Raw genomic sequence first — 20,194 nt, 5'->3', positions numbered from 1 at the left:
GCAGGTGGCACTGCCACTTGTAATTGTTAGTTGTTGAGTAAGTAGAGAATGTTATTTTAACATGGTTCACACCCAAGTGTTTTCTACATGTTGATATTGAGAGACACAACAGTTCTCTTACGAGAGATACTCTCGTACTGCGTAGAATACGCTAGGGGAAAATCCTTTTCCACGAGAATACTGAAGCCAAAAAATTATCCTTTAATTTTGTATTAATGTAAAACGCGTTGCGGCAGCATACAGACATAGGCGAGGCAGCTCGCGCGCCTATTGGCTGGTCTGCTGGCAACTGCTTAAGCCAATCGAGCGAGACCTAGAGTGACGTCAGACCCAATGAGGGCGCTTCGCGCCCTCTGCGTCACGTCCCGCCGAGACGGGCGTGGCTTAGGTCTATAAATACCGCTCGCAGGCTTCATATCTCTGATTTTTCATCCTTCAGCGAAGCAACTCACATCGCTGGATCCGAGAAGAAGCCGCGCTGTTGAAGAAGCACCTCAGCGGGACGAGTCGACGAAGCTGCTGGCCGCGCCGCCTTCATCGCCTTCCTGCTGCGCTATCCAGCGCCCATATCCTTTACTGCACTGTGTGTGTGTGTTCGCCGGCGCGACTCACACTGTCTAAAAGAGCTGCGTCTTTTTCAAGATGCCTGCTTGTGGCTCGTGCAAAGCCACACTCAGCGACGGGGACCGCCATGTCATCTGCGCTTCCTGCCTGGGTCAAGAACATGCAGCTCTCGCGCTCGCTGATGGCGGCTGCCATCACTGCGAGCTGTTGCCATTAGCGACTCTGAGGACTCGCTTGGCACTGTTCAACGAGACTGCGCCCACACCTGCTGTTGTGCCGCGCCGTAAAAAGCGCCGTGCTCAGCGAATCCCGGAGCCCTCTCTCAGCCGTCAAAGCTCGCCGGTGCGCCCGCCTGCTTCTCCGGTTTCATCAGCTTCACTTCCGGACGGACAGCGGCCGCGGTCTGCCGCCGCTTCTGTCGATGACGCTGATGAGATCGACGCGCTGCTACGAGAGGGGGATTCCTGCTCTCTCATAGCATCAGTGAGGATTGGGCGAGCTCTGAGGATCCCGCCCCCCCTGCCCGTGCTTCTACGGGAAAGAGAGCGAGCATTGAGGCGGAGCTCATGCGTGTGCTCACTCAGGCCACGGCGAGCCTCGGCCTCGAGTGGATTACGCCTGAGCAGCCTGCTCACAACCGGCTGGACGGCTACTTCCTGCCTGGGGAGCGCGTTTCACCTGCTTCCAAGCCAGCGCCTTTTCTTCCTGAGCTTCATGAAGAAGTCGCTAAGTCTTGGGGCTCCCCTTTTTCGGCCAGGACACGATCCTCTGTCTCTTTGGCGTTCTCCGCTGTTGACGACGCAAAGAACAGAGGCTACCACTCCCTACCGCCGGTCGAAGAGGCTATTGCAGCGCACTTATGCCCGCCCTCTGCTGGACGGCGTGCTAAGATGGCGCTGCCCTCAAAAGCCTGCCGCACGACGTCAGCCCTGCTCCGCCGCGCTTTCTCCGCCGCCGGGCAGGCCGCGTCAGTGTTGCACACCATGGCCACGCTCCAGATATACCAGGCCGATCTCCTCCGCCAGCTGGACGAGAGAGGACCTGACGCAATCTGCGTGCCGGACTTGAGGAGCGCTACAGACTTCGCTCTTCGCGCCACCAAGTCAGCAGCACAGGCCATTGGACGGAGCATGGCCTCGCTCACCGTGTCTGAGAGACATCTGTGGCTTACGCTCTCTGACATGACTGAGTCAGAGCGCACCGCGTTCCTCGACGCGCCGCTTTCCCCTGCCGGCCTCTTCGGAACCTCGGTCAAAGATTTCGCCGATAGGTTCGCTGAGGTGCAGAAAGCGACCCAGGCCATGAAGCACTTCCTCCCGAAGCGCTCCGGTTCTGCAGCAGGCCGTGCGAAACCGTCTGCTCAGAGCTCACAGCCTAAGCCTCCGCCCGCCGCCTCCTCTTCTTAACGCCGCCAAACCCAGAGCTCGAGACCGCGCTCTCGCTCATCCGGCCGCCGCCCTACCCCGCGTGGCCCGCGGCAGAAGATTGCGTTGAAGCCAGAGGCCCCGAAATCGTCCTAGCACGCCTAGGTAAGCGACGGTGTCCAAGTCCCGCTGCGGCCGGACTTCCACCAAAGCTTGCCGCTCGTCCAGTTCCAGGAAATGTGACTGGTCCAGCGTATTTAGCAGCCAACAAGCCGGTTCCATTGCCCGCTTGCCTGCACACAAAAGCCGTTTTTACGGCTACCCAGATAAATCCCTTAAAGAGTGTATTTTCTGGTGTCCCGGCCACGGCCGACGGTGTTTCATGTGTAGAAAAAATGCCCACTACTCAGTGCCCATTCCTACACACAAGCACAGCCCTTCACACAGGGCCCGCGCACATAAAATCGACTCAGATCGATTGCGCTTCAAATGTAGCAAAAGTGCCCACTACCCAGTGCCCACAAACGCTACTTCCCACATGTCTCACGGTCCCTGTAAATACAGGACCAGTATGCATATGCTCTGCTCACACGAGCAATGCTGTAAAGGTGGTGTATGTGCCCGCTGCTCTGCGCCCACGCCCACAGCTAAACACTGCGGAGGAGTCGAGCGCGGGCATTCTGCCCGCTGTTATCAGCGCGCCCCCTGCCTCAGATGTCATGAGCGCGACGCTTATGTCTCAGCACACAAAAGCCGCTGTATCGCGAGCCGATCAGACTACTCGCTAGCTACTCGCGCACCTGCGTGGGAAAAGCTTCCCGGGGTTTCGAGATGGGTGCTGAACATCATAAAAGAAGGCTATTCGCTGCAGTTTCGCCGACGCCCTCGCCGCTTCATGGCGCGCGTCGAGACCACGGTAGAATCGAAAGTAGCTCATCTACTTCGAGCCGAGATTTTGAAACTGTTGAGCAAAGGGGCTATAGAACCCCTATCTCAAGCTCAAAGCGAAGGGGGGCTTTACAGCAGATACTTCCTAGTGCCCAAAAAAGACGGGGGTCTCAGACCCATACTAGATCTGCGGCAGCTGAACAGAGCGCTTATGAAGCGCCAGTTCAGGATGCTCACAACCAGAAAAATCCTCGCGCACGTCCGCCAGGGGGACTGGTTTGTGTTAATAGATCTAAAGGACGCGTATTTTCAAATACAGATAGCGTCACGTCACAGGCGATTTTTGAGATTCGCCTTCGAGGGCCAGGCATATCAGTACACAGTCCTGCCTTTCGGCTTGTCCCTGGCACCCCGTACATTTACGAAGTGCATGGACGCAGTGCTCGCACCCCTCAGATTACGGGGCATCCGAGTGCTGAACTATCTGGACGACTGGCTGATTCTAGCCCAATCTCACTCAGAGCTCGTAGAGCACAGGACCATTTTACTCGATCACCTCGAGAATCTCGGTCTCGCAGTGAACTGGGAAAAGAGCTCGCTTTTCCCCAGACAGATTATATCTTTTCTGGGAATAGAGCTGAACTCGCTGCTAATGACAGCACGCCTGTCATCTCAGCGCACACTGGACATTCGGCGCGCAGCCGGCTCGTTCCGCTGCGGCGCGATAGTCCCTCTCAAAGCCTTTCAAAGGATGCTCGGTCTGATGGCCTCAGCATCTTCAGTTCTCCAGTTGGGCCTTCTGCGCATGCGCCCACTGCAGTTCTGGCTCAGAAAGAGAGTACCACGCACAGCGTGGGCCTCCGGTCGGCTTCGCGTCAAGGTCAATCAAGCATGCATTGCAGCTTTGAAACCTTGGGAGGCAAAAGACTGGTACCAATCAGGTGTAAGCCTGGGGACTTCCTCGAGAGTGATGGTGGTGTCCACGGACGCATCCACCTCGGGATGGGGAGCGCTGCTCGAGGGCAGACCGCTTTTTGGCCAATGGTCAAAGCAGGAGAAGCTCTTACATATCAACTGCCTCGAAATGTTGGCAGTGAGCAAAGCGCTCACGCGCTTTTGTCCCCTCATAAAGGTACACCACGTGCTAATACGTTCAGACAACGTCTCAGTGGTGTCCTACATAAATCGCCAGGGCGGCCTCAGGTCCCTGACTCTGTACAGGCTAACCAGGCGCCTCCTGATATGGGCCCGCAGCAACCTGCCCTCGCTGAGAGCAGCGCACGTGCCAGGGCTCCTAAATATAGGACCAGACAGACTGTCCAGGAACCAGGTTCCGACAGGAGAATGGTCTTTGCACCCACAGACAGTCCAGCTGCTGTGGAAGAAATTCGGCAGAGCGGGAGTAGACCTGTTCGCGTCTCAAGAAAACGCTCACTGTCCAGAATTTTTCTCGAAGAGCAAGGACGCGCTGACCCACGAGTGGCCTCGCCGTCCTCTCTACGCTTTTCCCCCCGTCTCCCTCCTGACTCAGGTGGTAGAACGGGTCAGGGAAGAAGGATGCTCAGTGCTGCTTGTAGCCCCACTTTGGATGAGCCAACCTTGGTTCCCAATTGTGATGCAGTTAGCAAGCACCGCCCCGTGGCCAGTGCCTCTGAGGAGGGATCTCCTCTCTCAAGCCAACGGCTCGATTTGGCATCCTCACCCAGAGCTGTGGTCCCTCCATGTGTGGGCCATCAACGGGCACCCGCTGACCTCCCACAGGGAGTGTTAAACACTATCACACAGGCCAGAGCTCCGTCTACGCGACGTCTCTATGCCTCAAAATGGTCAGTGTTCTCTAGCTGGTGCACAGCTCGTGGTGTGTCACCCCTGCATTGCGGTGTGACGGAGGTTCTCTCCTTCCTACAGGAGCTGTTGGATAAGGGCAGGTCCCCTTCCACGCTCAAAGTCTATGTAGCGGCCATAGCAGTGTTCTCTTCGACCACGCTCGGCCAGTCTATTGGAAGGAACGATTTAGTCATTCGCTTCCTTCGAGGAGCTAAGAGACTGAATCCTCCCAGACCTCCCACAGTCCCTATATGGGACCTTTCTACGGTACTGGAAGCCATGAAAGGTCATCCATTTGAGCCCTTGCAGGAGATTGATCTTAAACACCTGTCTTTCAAGACGGCGTTTCTTCTGGCTCTCGCTTCAGTGAAGCGCATAGGGGACTTACACGCGCTCTCAGTAAGCGCGACGTGCATGGAATTTGGGCCGAATGACTCTAGAGTTATACTCAAACCTAAGCACGGTTATGTTCCTAAATCCCTCAATACACCGTTCAGAGCACAGGTCATTTCTCTGTCTGCCCTGCCGGTCACTGAAGGAAATATGGACGAAAGCTCCCTTTGCCCAGTCAGGGCGTTAAGAGCTTTTGTGTCTCGCTCGTCTGTTTTCAGACAGACGGAGCAGCTCTTTGTTTCATTCAGCGGGCGTTCTAAGGGACTAGCCGCTTCGAAACAGACCCTATCCAGATGGGTAGTGGACGCAATAGCGCTAGCTTACACAACCAAGGGCATGCAGTGCCCGCTGGGTGTCAAAGCGCACTCCACGAGAAGCATGGCTTCATCGTGGGCATGGTCAAGTGGGATTGCCTTGCAAGATATTTGTAGGGCGGCAGGCTGGGCCTCTCCGTCTACATTTATAAGGTTTTACAACCTAGAGGTTCCCGCACTACAGGCCAGATACTGCGGTATGATACTCCATACTGTCGGTCTAGTATGGCCAAAATCTCATAACTGGCGCTGTCAGTTATGCAGCTATTGAGTATTGCAATCCTTGCTCTATGCTGCTATAAGGAAGATAGTGGCTAACCCCCCTCTCTTCCAGGATTCCCTGTGAGTCCCCTGGGTGATTATATACTGTATGAACTCCGGGCTGTCGCCCTTGAGTCTATGGTATCAGATCCCAGCACGCACGGCGTTTTACAGTAGGTTCCCCTAGCGTATTCTACGCAGTACGAGAGTATCTCTCGTAAGAGAACGTACTCGGTTACTAACGTAACCTCGGTTCTCTCTAGAGAGAGGAACGAGTACTGTGTATCCTGCCGTGCCTGCACGCGCTCTGGTTGCTTCGACTATGAAAAACCAGAGAAATAATGCCTGCGAGCGGTATTTATAGACCTAAAGGCCTCATTATGCTTCTGCGTCAACTCCACGGCGTAGCTACGTCGTCACTCCTACGGCGTCGTGGCTGTTTTATGGTTCTGCGTCGGGTTGCATTGCATCGCGGTGCATTTCACCGCCAGAACGCTAGGTGGGGTGTGGTTCGCGAATCTCTTTGCTAGTTTGTTTTGGTTCCGTGCGCTGGTTCCGCGCGAGCGAAAGAGAGAGAGTGTTGTTGCCCGTCTATGGTTGTTGCAGCTGGAGCTAATCGACGTTGAACAACAAATGTAAATAAACTTTTTTTCAAAACAACCATTGATCTATTAATGTGCAATGAGTAAAAAAGCACGCCAAGAACAAAGGGCAAAGGTTTAAGTATACAATAAAAAAAAAAATAAGAGTAATAGGTACAAGAAACACACAATATAAAACTGAAACACAATATAAGTTAACCGTAATATAAAACATTATCTAAGAAAATGAACTATTTACAAAAGTGCACTGAATCACGAGGATGCAAATGTTCAGTCTTGCTCTCTGCTCTCATACAACAATCACAGCCCTTGCGGTCTGCGTCGCCTCGACGCGTAGTTACAATTTTTTGGAGGTGCACGTCGAGCTACGGCGGAGGGGTTGGAGAGGGGTTCGCGGCGACGCAGAGGGGTCTGCGGGGGTACGCCGTCGATTCGACGCAGAAGCATAAAACAGGCTTAAGCCACGCCCGTCTCGGCGGGACGTGACGCAGACGTCATTGGGTCTGACGTCACTCTAGGTCTCGCTCGATAGGCTTAAGCAGTTGCCAGCAGACCAGCCAATAGGCGCGCGAGCTGCCTCGCCTATGTCTGTATGCTGCCGCAACGCGTTTTACATTAATACAAAATTAAAGGATAATTTTTTGGCTTCAGTATTCTCGTGGAAAAGGATTTTCCCCTAGCGTATTCTACGCAGTACTCGTTCCTCTCTCTAGAGAGAACCGAGGTTACGTTAGTAACCGAGTACGTTATCAGGTCATAAAGAAGAGATTTCAGCAGACTTACAAAAGCTTGATTGTTTGGTGATATGTTTGAGAGTTTCCTGGACAAATGCTGCTCAACTTACAGAACTTACTGACAATAAGAGCACAGAAATGTCAACAATTAATTCATAAAGCTTAGTAGTCTTTATTCAGACGGTGTAATTAATTTGAATTAAAACAAGCAGCAACATTTTATATGAAATTAGGGGAGAGTTGGGGTTCAGATCATTTATTTTTCCCCACATTCATTTCACACGTCTAGTACAATTATGTGTTTTTGTTTCATTTATACAGTGTATATTTGTTTTCTTGATTTACCCCGAAAGAATGGAAGTGAAATGTGACAACATACCTCACAGGTGCCCATTGTAAGATGACCATATGACAGCTTACATTTTTATCTAATTTAATAAAATGTATATATATACAATACAAACTAAATATGTTGTCAATAAAATAAATAACTTTTTCAATAATTAAAATTAAACTAATTTTTTAGTTTGACAACAAAGACACAGCTGCAGCACAGTTCAGATCATAATAATTAATAATTTCTGACCATTGACTCTCAGTCTTTATTCACCTTTGTTTCATAGTTTCTCAATAGAATTTATTTAAAGTATAGAATAGAATAGCATAGTTCTAACAGGGTTATATTGTAATGCACTGTTACAACGTTCCCCTGCTGGTTAGATCAGTTTTAAAGAACTATCTCAACTGTTAAATAACAGATATGAGATTAAAATAATATGATAACAAAAAACAGAGATGAAGAATTATCTTCAGTAAGAAATTTATTTTTGCTATGGTTAAAAAAAAAGTTCAGTGATATCTTCCAAAGATTTAAAAAAAAATTTCTCTATATGTAGTGTTGATATGACAACTATAAATACACTAAGTTTCATCATACTGGCATGTGTAGAAAGTTTTAAACCATGTCTGTTACAACTAGCCCCATGTTAGTTTGTGCCCTGCTCACCCCTATACTTTGTCAGGCGGAGAGGAGAGGAGAAAAGAGATGACTTGAGGATAATAATACTGAAACATGTAGAACATTTATATTACATTTTTAAATTTAAAACATGCAATTATAACATGTCTGAATTTATATATATATATATATATATATGCTGAGAAGTAGCAGTAGCATATTTGATTTCTTTTTTATTTTCATCATGTATTTCGTATTGTGTGTTTAATTCATTTATTGTAACTAACATGTGTGATGATCAGAGGAGTTGAGTTTTTACCTTACCTTTATTGGGACCATCACAGGCTTTATATTAATTCCCATTGCTCAGAATCACAGTCCAGTCTCCATTACTGGGTTTCAGTGCGTTCGATCCCTTCCTGTTAATGGATTCTCTGGCCACTCCTAAATCCCATTCAGTTTTTCCCTTCGCCTGCACAATCAGACAGGATGAGTTTAGGATGAGCTGTATCAGCATCCAGAGTCACATCCACTGAGAAAACAGAATATGAATCACAACTTAATACTCACATTTAGTGATGTTTGTAATATTTAATCAGTTTTTAATCATACTGTCATCTGAATGTAATCTATGGTACCATACAGTGTTGTTACGTTTTGGACATAGTAGCTACAACTAGATTATGTACATTTTCTGAAGTAAATGTAAGTGGTGCTTACCATATGCAACTACACTGCATCGAGTCAAAAAACTCACCCCATCACTGTACGATATTCTAAGAGGGTCTGGGATATGGGTGTGGATTTAACAAGATGCTAACATAATTAACATGTTTTTAGATACTAACACAATTAGCATGTTTTTAACAATATGCTAACATGATTAACATGCTTTTAACAAGATGTTAACACTATTAACAAGATGCTAGCATAATGCTAACATGATTAGCATGTTGGTAGCATGATGTTAACATGATTAGCATGATATACTAACGTGATCTTAACACGATTATCGCGTTTGCTAGCCTGTTTTTAGCAAGATGCTAAATTAATTAGCATGTTACTAGCATGATGATAATACAATTAACATGTTGTTAGCATGATGCTAACATATTTTGACTTGTTTTTATTAAAAAATGTAAACAATTGGTTAGCATTTTTAACGTTTTAGTTCTTAGCTTATCGCTATGAGCATAGCTATTCACTGCTAGCATGTGTAGCATGTTGGAAGTCCTGTTTGCTAGCATGAGTCAAAAGAGCCAAACCACATGATGTTCTGATGCAGAGATATAGGTTTTGTTAAACGGTTGCTAGGGTACTCTGTATGGTTGTTAGGGAGTGGCTTGGCAGCTGCCAATGATGATACTGTTTAGCATCTTGCTAGCATCTTGATACTGATACTGGTTTGGGTTGTTAGGGTGCTCAACAATGGTTGCTACGGCATAGCTAGGAAGTGTGGAAGGTGATTGGTGAATGGCTGCTTGCTGCCCTGAGTCAAACAAGCCCACCCTCATGTTTCTATGACGCTTCTATCCGAAGATATTTCATTCAATGGAAGTCTATGGACTTGTTGCTAGGGTGCTCTAAATGGTTGCTAGGGTGTGGCTTGATAGCTTGATGATGATCCTTAATCCTCTTAGCTTAATGAGAGACTGATTTGTTGCCTGAGTAAAATGAGCTCGCCCCCTTGTCTCTATGACACTGTGATGCAAAGTCATGTTCAATACAAAATTCCTATGCAAGTTACCATAGTAGGATATGGATCGCCTGTTTCATGGGCCGTCCTTCACCATAGTGTGTCTCTGGGCAATTTTGGGCACCTCTTACACCCCAGGCCCAGGGGTTCAACTTACACCCCATTACAAAGTATGTTCTTACAGAGCTTGTCAGCCTCTTCAAATGTGGTAACCCACACATTTCTATGAAATCCTTGCTCAGATAGATGACCCGTCAAAATTTGTCACAATGTAAAGTCTATGGGATTGTATTCGCCCACTTTTTCGCCTGCCGGACGAACACCGTTCACTCAATCGCTTATAAAAGTCATAGCTCACCTCTCCTCAATAATCCGCACGATTTGATGTCCACCTTATTCATGGGTCTCTGACAAACGGTGTGGTACGAGTTACGCACCAAAGTTTTGTACAGAAGAATAATAAATATGTGAGATAATTTTTATAGCGAGCTACAATTATATGTTGTTTGGACTTGATTTTTCTCTTATCTTTATTCTTTATCACCTTTGTAAGATTTTTTCAACTTTCTTTTGTATCTTTTTCATTCATTCCACTAACAATTCACAAATAGTTGCGTAAATTAGGCCCATTCATATTTATAAATATGCACAGGTAAACTTCTCATGTCTCGTATCTCAAGCTAACGCAGCTTTCTTTACTCTTTTACTGTAAACTGTGATTAAATATACTGTAAAAACGAAATATCTATGAATATCTACTGAATCTTATATATAAAATGTTTTAAATTTCATCTTAACATGTTTATAAAGCCACCTAAAGTGTGTGAATTGTATGTACAAATCAAACTGATGACCCTGATGTATGGTTGTGAACCTGAAATGTAAGAAACACACTCGAAAATATCTGTTACAGGAGAAGTAATCATAATATTGGACACAATAAAACAGAAACAACAAAAAAAGTACAAAGAAATGAATGTCTTTATTCAGATGCTGAATCACTTTGATGAAAAGCAGCAGATGATTCTCATCCTTTGAGTAAGAACACACATGTTTTATGTTTTTAAATATTAATTACATGAATCTTTATTTTCATCAAGTATTTTATAATAGGGGTATAAATTCATTTATTGTGTTTGACAGGTGTGATGATCAGTGGAGTTGAGTTTTTACCTCCATCATTAAGGCACGGGCTAATATGTGGATAGAGTTTCCCAGTGAAAGACTGATCAGTGAAAGAATAGAGATGAGAGCTGGACTCCACATCATAAAAGGAGACCAGACCCTCCTCATAATCCACAAACACACCGACCCGCTGCGGCTTCACTCTCACACACAGAGAGACAGGAGGATCATCACCGGCTTTATATTCATTCTCATTCCTCAGCCACACAGTCCAACATCCATCACTGGGACTCGCTGTGATCTGTCCCTTCCTGTTAATGGATTCTCTGGCCACTCCTAAATCCCATTCAGTCTTTCCCTTGACCTGCACCTCAAAATAAAATCTCCCTGAGGAGAATCCCTCCTTTCCCAGGACACATACACAGTAATCAAATCTCTCTGGTTTGTCTGGGAGTTTCTGTCTAATGTCTCCACATCTCACTTGTTTTCCATCATCAGACAGGATGAGAGCAGGATGAGCTGTATCAGGATCCAGAGTCACATCCACTGAGAAAACAGAGAATATAAATCACAATACAGATATTTAGTGATGATGTTTGTAATATGTAATCAGTGTTTAATCATACTGTCGGTCAGTGATGAAGCTGTGAGTATCTGAATGTAATCTAGTGTAGTGCAGACAGCACACTGTACCTGCATACTGCTGTATCCTCTTCAGTTCTGTAGAGACTAATGACAATAAAACATCATCAGATCTTTGACATGTTTATGTGTGAATTATAGACAAGATTTAAGGTTATATTTAAAGAATTATGTACAAGATCATGTTTAATCTGATCAATGTGTGTGTGTTTTAGAGCTTCAGGCCTTTTATTTCACACATCCCTCTTCTCATGAAGATCAAATCTGCCTCTTAAACACATGGGGGCGGTTTCCCGGACAGGGTTTAAATTAAGCCAGGAGTAGGCCTTAATCTAGAATAGTTAATCGTGTCTTAAAAAATGGGTTTCTGTAACACAGATTAAGTACGGGGTTAGTTACACCTTGACTATGGAGTCCTGAACTAAAATAAACCAGATTAATTTCAAACCAACTGTGCTAATCTGAATTAGCATGATAGAGGTTGCCTATAAAACATGGAATGGACCAAGAAAAGCTTAAAATTGCATGGAACTGAGAAGCAAATCCAAGGAAACAATGGAATCAGAAAAAGAGAAAATTATTTTAAGCAAGCTAAATAAACTACATACACCAGCTATGGAATAAAAGAAAAGAAATGCTGGAAGTCTGTTTGTAATATATATATATATACACACACACACACACATATATCTATATATATCTATATATATATATATATATATATATATATATATATATATATATATATATATATATATATATATATAATATACTATATATATAATATACTATATATATATATATATATATATATATATATATATATATATATATATATATATATATATATATATATATATATATATATACACACACACTACCATTCAAAAGTTTGGGGTCAGTAAGATTTTTTATGTTTTTAAAAGAAGTATCTTTTGCTCACCAAGGCTGCATTTATTTGATTCAAAATACAAACAAAAACAGTAATATTGTGAAATATTATTCCAATTTAAAACAGCTGTTTTCTATGTGAATACACAGTAAAGTGTCATTTATTCCTGTGATCAAAGCTGAATTTTCAGCATCATTACTCCAGTCTTCAGTGTCACATGATCCTTCAGAAATCATTCTAATATGATGATTTGATGCTCAAGAAACATTTATGATTATTATCAGTGTTGAAAACAGTTATTTACATTTTTATTTCATGATGCTATGATGAATAGAAAGTTAAAAAAACAGCATTTATCTGAAATCTAAAGCTTTTGTAACATTAAACACTACCGTTCAAAAGTTTGGGGTCAGTAAGAATTTTTATTTTATTTTTGGGGGAAAGAAATAAAATAAGTCAATACTTTTATTCATCAAGGATGAGTTAAACTGATTAAAAGTTACAGTAAAGACATTTATAATGTTAGAAAATATTCTAGTTTAAATAAATGCTGTTCTTTTGAACTTTATTCATCAAAGAAGTTTGAAAAAAAATTGTACACAACTGTTTTCAACATTGATCATAATAATGATTGTTTCTTGAGCATCAAATCATCATATTAGAATGATTTCTGAAGGATCATGTGACACTGAAGACTGGAGTAATGATGCTGAAAATTCAGCTTTGATCACAGGAATAAATGACACTTTACTATATATTCACATAGAAAACAGTCATTTTAAATTGGAATCATATTTCACAATATTACTGTTTTTGTTTGTATTTTTAATCAAATAAATGCAGCCTTGGTGAGCAAAAGATACTTCTTTTAAAAACATTAAAAATCTTACTGACCCCAAACTTTTGAACGGTATATATAGGCTATATATATGTGTGTGTGTGTGTGTGTGTGTGTGTGTGTGTGTGTGTGTGTGTGTGTGTGTGTGTGTGTGTGTGTGTCGAAGTAATACACGTGTCCACTTTGAAACACAATGTTAATCTGAAGTTAAACCTGCCTCCTGGTAGGTTTAATTTAAGCCTTGATTTAGTCCTGGAGTAACTCTAGTCTTCCTCCAGGAAATCAGCTTATTAAACTCTGGACTAAACTAAATCTAGGACTATTTAAAGCCTTGACCGAGAAAGCAGATTTCTGTTAATCTGGTTTAAAGTCCACATGAATTCAAAATTGACCATATTTACTTTGTTTGCCTAAATTGTTAGTTTTGTGGTGAACAATTCATCCGTGCAAGTCAATCCACACAAAAAATTTTTTTGGCTTTGTAATCTTTAATCAAAATCTGAAAATGCCCCTCCCCTCTGCCTTGGAGGACCTTCCCTGATGACGTATGTTTGACGGCTTGGTTTGGGAAACGCTTAACCACTCCCCTCAAACCGTTAGTCTGTAATGAGCGAGAGATGGAGAGGAGGAGCGCTAGAGTAAAAACCCTGCCCTCTGTTCAATATTCCTTTTCACTGGGAAATACGTCACAGCACTGGAGAAAAGTCGTTTGCAACTTCCGGTTCTCGCGGACTTTAAAGGGCAATTTTAATCTAGGATTAGGCTTAATCTCTGTTCGGGAAACCGCCCATGATGTCTATTCATTAGATTTTCTGCTTTTGTGGTTTTGGTGAAACATTTAAAATCATTCTCTGCTAAATTAATTTGCACACAACTTTATGGAAACCCTTAGGAAATATATTCACCAAACACATTGATGGAACAACTGAAAGGACAAACAATCTCAGAGTTAATTGAATATTAATGTTTCTCTCTACAGTTTTATATGTTTTCTGAAATTAGAGCTAAAAATGACCGGCCCTCTTCAAGAAGAACTGTGAGCTGATGATAATAATGTGAACATCGAGTTTGGGTCACAAAATATTAAATTATTTGTATTTATTACATGGCTTGGTTGAATTCTAATATAGAATGCGGTCTGTTATTTCTTGATATCAGGCCGCTGCTAAGGATAACACACCGTTGCCATGAAAAACAGAGCGTTGCTATGGACGCAGGATTCTAACCGTAGAGACGGAACGGACTATTTTCTTTAGCAGAAGCAATACAATCATTTTTAAATCAATGAACTCCTTTTTAAATCAATATTTTGTGTAAAATTATTGATTTATTTGATAGGTAGCCATGTAATAAGCGGGATAATGTAGAGCGAGGCGGTTGTTATAGCAAATACAACCCCTTCAGGCTGATTCAAGACTTGATCAGTCTGTCGGGGTTGTATTCACTATAATGACCGTCTCGCACTACATTATCCCTTACATATTTAATTTTTAATAATCTCTATTTAAATATCTCTATTAAAGTCTATTTCTCTTTATGTATATAAAACAATTCTGGGGGGCAGTTGAGAGAGTAGAGTTACCATGACAACTGCAGCATCCTCAGAAAACACAGAGGAGCGCTTGAGTAACTACTAACTCTCGTCTCCCTCTCATTTATTGTTAAGGCTAGTTAAATTCATTAAATTTCATATCAAACTGTAATTTACAATAATTAATTATTTATTATAATTAATAATTAATAATTTTAAGATGATTGTGTCATAAAGACGTCCATTAGTATATCACGTACCCAAGTTATTCTCAAGCTAACTCACTGTAAGCTAAAGGTACGCACACACACTCTCACAAATGTGGGCGGGGCTTGATTGTGTCCATAGGGAATTGATTGGATGTTTGGATGTTTGTGGTTTGCAATTGGCTGATCTCATGTGAGTGACAGGTTGCTCCGCCCTCATCATCAGAGAAGAGATGCTGCAAGAGGAACTTATTCTGATTAAAGATTATTAATGTTACCAGAGATACTTAACTGAATTCAGCCAGTTGTGTGAAAGAATCAGAGCGTTTGTGTACATATTGTTATCTTTATTTACTTATTAATTGTGATTTGATTTAAGTAGGCTATTTATATGCATCAATATTTATTTCAGTGCATTTATGAATACTGTGATTTAAAGTGTCTTAAAGACTCGAGAATACAGTATTTATCCTCAGAAAACACAGAGGAGCGCTTGAGTAACTACTAACTCTCGTCTCTCTCATTTATTGTTAGGATTTTCACTGCTTACAGTCCCTGTAACACACATGATCACACACTTCTCTTATTCAGCTTGACACAGACTCATTCTTCATTACTGATGCTTTCTACTATATAAAACAGGGCAGCAACTTTTGAGTTCAGAAAAAAGGTAATAAAAATCTGTCTGTCTTGTGTCCTCTTCGCTCCACAATCAGTTATTTTACTGTGTGAGAATATGGATGTGTGGCGTGAGAACAGTGTCAATTGTGAGTCTCAGTCTGAATGCCTGAGAGTCCTGATATTAAAAGATGATAAATATATGTATCTGTACGGTGTATTTGATATTGCTGTACCAGTTAGCGTGAGTTTCTCCTGTAGAGAGTCCTGCAGTTTAGTCAGAGCTCTCCTCAGAGTCTCCAGACTCTCATCAGTCTTCACACTGATCTCAGACCAGTTCCTGGTGTTTCTAGAGCTGCACAGGGATGAGTAAATCTACAGCAGGAGAGAGGAGAAATCCTTCAGCATGGGGAGTGTTATGGTGTCATATACTGCATTATCATTGATCAGAGAGATGTTGACTGACCTGTAGGAGGTGGAGGTGATCTTCAGTGTGTGAGAGCTGCTCCAGCTCAGTGTTTCTCATCTTTAGCTCAGTGATCTCCTGCTCCAGCTCTTCAATGAGCTCTTCCTCCTGTTTCTCTGCTGCTTTCTGCTGCTCCTCCATCATCTCCAGCAGTTCAGTCTGACATCTCTCAATGGAGCGGATGAGATCAGTGAAGAGCTCCACACGGGCTGCTTTCTCCTTCTCTGTGTTTCTCTGTTCAATAAACGAATTATTAGTGGTGTTTGTTAAGACAAGAATCAATGTTACTACTCATACTTCATTGTATCATGTGCGATACTTGAAGTGATCAAAGTAAAAATGAATAAAAAAGCAGCACGTAATCATGATTGCGATATATTACTTTTATACAGCAATTCACTAAATACAAATTTAATATTCAGTAACTTAGACACAATATTGACAGTTTTGTCTATTTTTGCTTTGCCAGTTTTGCAACTTCCAAACAAACTGCAGCAGAAACAATTGTTGAACATGTCTGAGCAACACATACAGGACTGTTTCCATGTTTGTTTCGCTCTTTTGTTTAAACAAGTATTAAACCAAATCAATTAAGATTTATGATTCTCTCAAAAAGATTTTCAATCAAAGATTCTCTCATCTGTCGCCACCTACTGGTGAAACGATGTAACTTGTAGAAAGAGTCACTGTAAAACACAGACTGACAGACTGTCTGGAACAAACACAGACAAGTGACGATACAAACAATGAAAAGTTCCCTGAACTTACTGATGTAAATATTTAAGAAAACTGAATTAAATCATTTTAGACTCACTTTTCTGACTTCTGCTGAGTGTTTGACGTCTTGAATCTTCTTGATTCTGTCCTGGATCATCTGCTGTGTGTCTTTCTGTGTCTTCATCAGTTGAGTCTATAGACAGAGAACAACACAGACACATTTAATAACAGAGATTTACTGTCTTCTGAGGAAATATGCACAACTGTTTTCATAATAAGCTTCATGATCACAGGATTAAATATTATGTGTTTCCTCTTGATTTGAGCCCTTAAAGCAACAACATGGAACTTTTCCTCTGCGGTCGCCCTACAGGTTGGAAGCGGAATTGTCCATTACCGCTGTCGTAAAATTATTTACGGTTACTGTCAACGCATTCTCATCCCCAAATCGTCACTTTCAAACATTCTTCAATATCCGACGCACAAAGCACCCTTAGCGTCAATATGAGACGCTTCGGTTATGGGTAGGTTTAGGTCTGTGGTAGGGTTATGCGTCTCATAAGGACGCTAAAGGGTGCTTTGTGCGTCAGATATTGAAGAAATTTTGAACGCGTCAGTATATGACGACTTGGGATGAGAACGGGCTGTTACTGAAGCATGCAGGTTTTTTTCATATGGGCAATGATAATATTATTAATCTTCCTCCTTTCATAATTTATACATGTTTAGTAGACTAAACATTTTAACTCAAACATTTGCGATTTGCATGTCGATTGCAATGCTCAAATCTGAACGAGAATGATAGCGATAGCATCCTAACCATCTAAAACTAGCATGTTAGTGTTTACTAGCTACCAGATTGATAATTCGCTCATCTACTAACGTTAGCTGATTCATGAAGATAAATGGAGGACCAGATAGTTTCCGTAACGTAGCCAGGCAGACAACAGATTAGAAAAACTAAAGATAGTATGCAAGCAATTTACTTAACTTACTAGTTCAACAGCATGACGGCCAAGTCAGCATCGGTCTGACGATAAGCTCACGCCAGCGAGCAAACGCTCGACCAATATTGATCCTCGTCCTGCCTTTCAGTTTATCACTCTCCCTTTTCCTTTTCCGACTCTACTCCGACAAAACCTTGGACTTCTTACGTTTCGCTGCTGCTTCAGCCATGACGAAAACAGACGCACGAAAACAAACGCGCTGGTTGGCCTGTCACGGCCGAATTTGAGGAAGTGATTGGCGAAGTGACGTATGCCGTAAAGCAGTCGAATTTTGTAGTTCTTTTTGAGCTCTGGTTACTACCCGCTCCCCGAAGTTACATAGTGCCAGTAAAAGCTTTACAGACCCCGTCAGGCTCTGGCAGACGTCTCATTCAACCTATTGTAAGTCGATGTACCATCACAAGGGTCTTGGAAATATATTATGAAGGTTGAAAAACTACATGTTGTTACTTTAAAAGCCCATTAAAAGTAGTTAGTAACTATTACCTTCTTCTCTTCACTCTCCTCTACTAAAGAAACAGTGTTGTGGTTCTTGTGATCTCCTTCAGTGCAGAACAGGCACACGATAGTCTGATCATCTCTACAGAACAGCTCCAGAGGTCTCTCATGTTTCTGACATATATAGTCCTCCAGATTACTCACAGGATTGATCAGTTTGTGTTTCTTTAAACCTGCCACTCTCAAATGAGGCTTCAGGTGAGTTTCACAGTAAGAGCTCTGACACACCAGACACGACTTCAGGGCTTTCAGCTTTCTTTCCTCACAGACGTCACACAGAACTTCAGCTTTTTTCAGAACTTCAGCTTTTTTCTCAGGACTTTTCTTTTTGTAGTGATCTACGAGCTCTCGGAGTGTGGTGTTAATCTTGAGATCAGGTCTGTGCTTGAATGTTTCTTTACAATATGGACAGTTGCAGGTCTGGCTGTTGTCCCAGCACTTATTCAGACAGGTCTTGCAGAAGTTGTGTCCACATGGAGTGCTGACTGGATCAGTGAACACGTCCAGACATATAGAGCACTGAAGCTCCTCAGTCAGTGGACCGCTGGAGGAAGACATCACTGGAGAGAGAAATGAAGAAGATAAATCACCTGCACTACTCAAATATATAAGAGATTATGTACAGTCAGCTGGTTATTACTGCTAAATGGACCCAGCAAAGCTGATCAGAACCCTAATGTGAAGCTCATTACAAGAACACTTACTGTATCAAATAAATAAATACACAAAGGAGCAATATCGATTTGAAATATTGATTTTTAATGATTTTGCTACTGTACACTCCTGAACTGCACATATTAAATATTATATGAGAAGAGTGAAAGTTATTCATGCACTAATTCATTCTTCTTGTTTTTTATTTATTTATTTATTGACTTACATGGAGGTGTATACTCAATACTCTGTCTCCTGGTTTTTCTTTCTTTGGTTGATATTGGTGAAGATTCTGCCATCCTTCCCCCTTCTACAAAGCTTGTCAAGAAAAAGAAAAAGACATTGTATTTCACTGTAAATTATGACCAATGATTTGCTCCTTGTATTGAGTGTTTATTTGGTCACTGATGTTTAAATGAAATTTACATAGTCAGATTGTGGGTTACTTATTCGTATTATTTAAAAATAGATCATTTTACGAGCAGTATTTTCGGCTGCAGAGAGTAGCCTAGGTTTGTGTTCGGTCTGTCTTCAGGATTTACTTCCCGTTTCTTTAGGGCCAGATTCAAAGTTCAGCACGAGATCTACTGACGATGTGCAAATTACAGAATACAGAAACAGCCGGACCATTTCCATAATGACCAACACAATCATTAAAATACTCTCCTCCCATAAATGTTGCGTCTGAAAGGTAAACTTTTTCACTGCGTTTCTTTAGTAAATCCTGACAATTTTTTTTAACGCCAAAAGAGGGTTTGCACGGGCGCATGCTGTTAGTAAATCTGTTTTAATCTTATGGAAACGATCTGTTCTTTAATATGCTAGTCGTCAGTAGCCTGAATCACATGCTGAATTTCCCACTTCCATCTGCGCTTTTATAGGATTTCGCTGTCAGGCTTGAACCCTTTATGTATAGGCTAGTGTGGCAAAAAATTGACAGAAACACCAAAACCTTTGCGTTACAACCAGTCTGTTCAACTTATTACAGTTTGTCTGACATAAACCTACTAAACCAGATCACTTCCATTAGAAACCTGTTCAGCACAATCTCTCTTATATTTCTATCTCTTACCTGTGAGGATCAGATGTGTCCACAAGACTCTTTGAACGGATCAATAAATATTCTGTAGTTTAAAGAGGTTGATCGTTTCAGGAGTCCATATTGTTGTTGATCAAGTTAGTTTCACTTTCTCTGAATCTCTCTGAACTACATGTCAGAGCTCCTCCTGTAGCTATTCACACATTTACATTTGTCCCTGTATTCGGTGTGTTTGGTTCATGTGTGTCTGGTTGTATTGGGACTGGTGTTACTATCAGGTCATGAAGAAAAGATTTCAGCAGACTTACAAAAGCTTGATTTTTCGGTGATATTTTTAAGAGTTTCCTGGGCGAATGCTGC

General features: G+C 42.5%; 1 protein-coding gene across 1 annotated transcript; it reads right to left on the bottom strand.

The window, feature by feature from the left end:
• Nucleotides 1-10,565: 10,565 nt before the first annotated feature.
• Nucleotides 10,566-19,980, bottom strand: LOC311299451 (E3 ubiquitin-protein ligase TRIM39-like). The gene is made up of 8 exons (XM_084423024.1): nt 19,868-19,980; nt 19,022-19,113; nt 18,130-18,701; nt 16,734-16,829; nt 15,920-16,153; nt 15,690-15,828; nt 11,420-11,455; nt 10,566-11,272 (listed from the first exon to the last, which is right to left on the bottom strand). Exons 2-8 carry the CDS (start codon nt 19,092-19,094, stop codon nt 10,725-10,727), a joined length of 1,698 nt encoding a protein of 565 aa, XP_084279150.1. The 5' UTR covers nt 19,095-19,113; nt 19,868-19,980; the 3' UTR covers nt 10,566-10,724.
• Nucleotides 19,981-20,194: the final 214 nt, after the last annotated feature.

This window comes from Rutilus rutilus, assembly GCF_951802725.1.
Source record: "Rutilus rutilus genome assembly, chromosome: 11".
In the NCBI taxonomy this organism is placed as follows: Eukaryota; Metazoa; Chordata; class Actinopteri; order Cypriniformes; family Leuciscidae; genus Rutilus; species Rutilus rutilus.
The sequence above is the reverse complement of the archived record's forward strand: the minus strand, read 5'-3'. Positions and strand labels throughout refer to the sequence as shown.

Coding starts and splice junctions, on each gene's coding strand:
- LOC311299451 (XM_084423024.1), bottom strand. CDS start 19,094: ATGGCAGAATCTTCACCAATATCAACCAAAGAAAGAAAAACCAGGAGA. Junction 16,830..18,129: donor AGGAGAGTGAAGAGAAGAAG/GTAATAGTTACT, acceptor CTCTGTCTATAG/ACTCAACTGATGAAGACACA. Junction 16,154..16,733: donor ACTCAGCAGAAGTCAGAAAA/GTGAGTCTAAAA, acceptor TTTATTGAACAG/AGAAACACAGAGAAGGAGAA.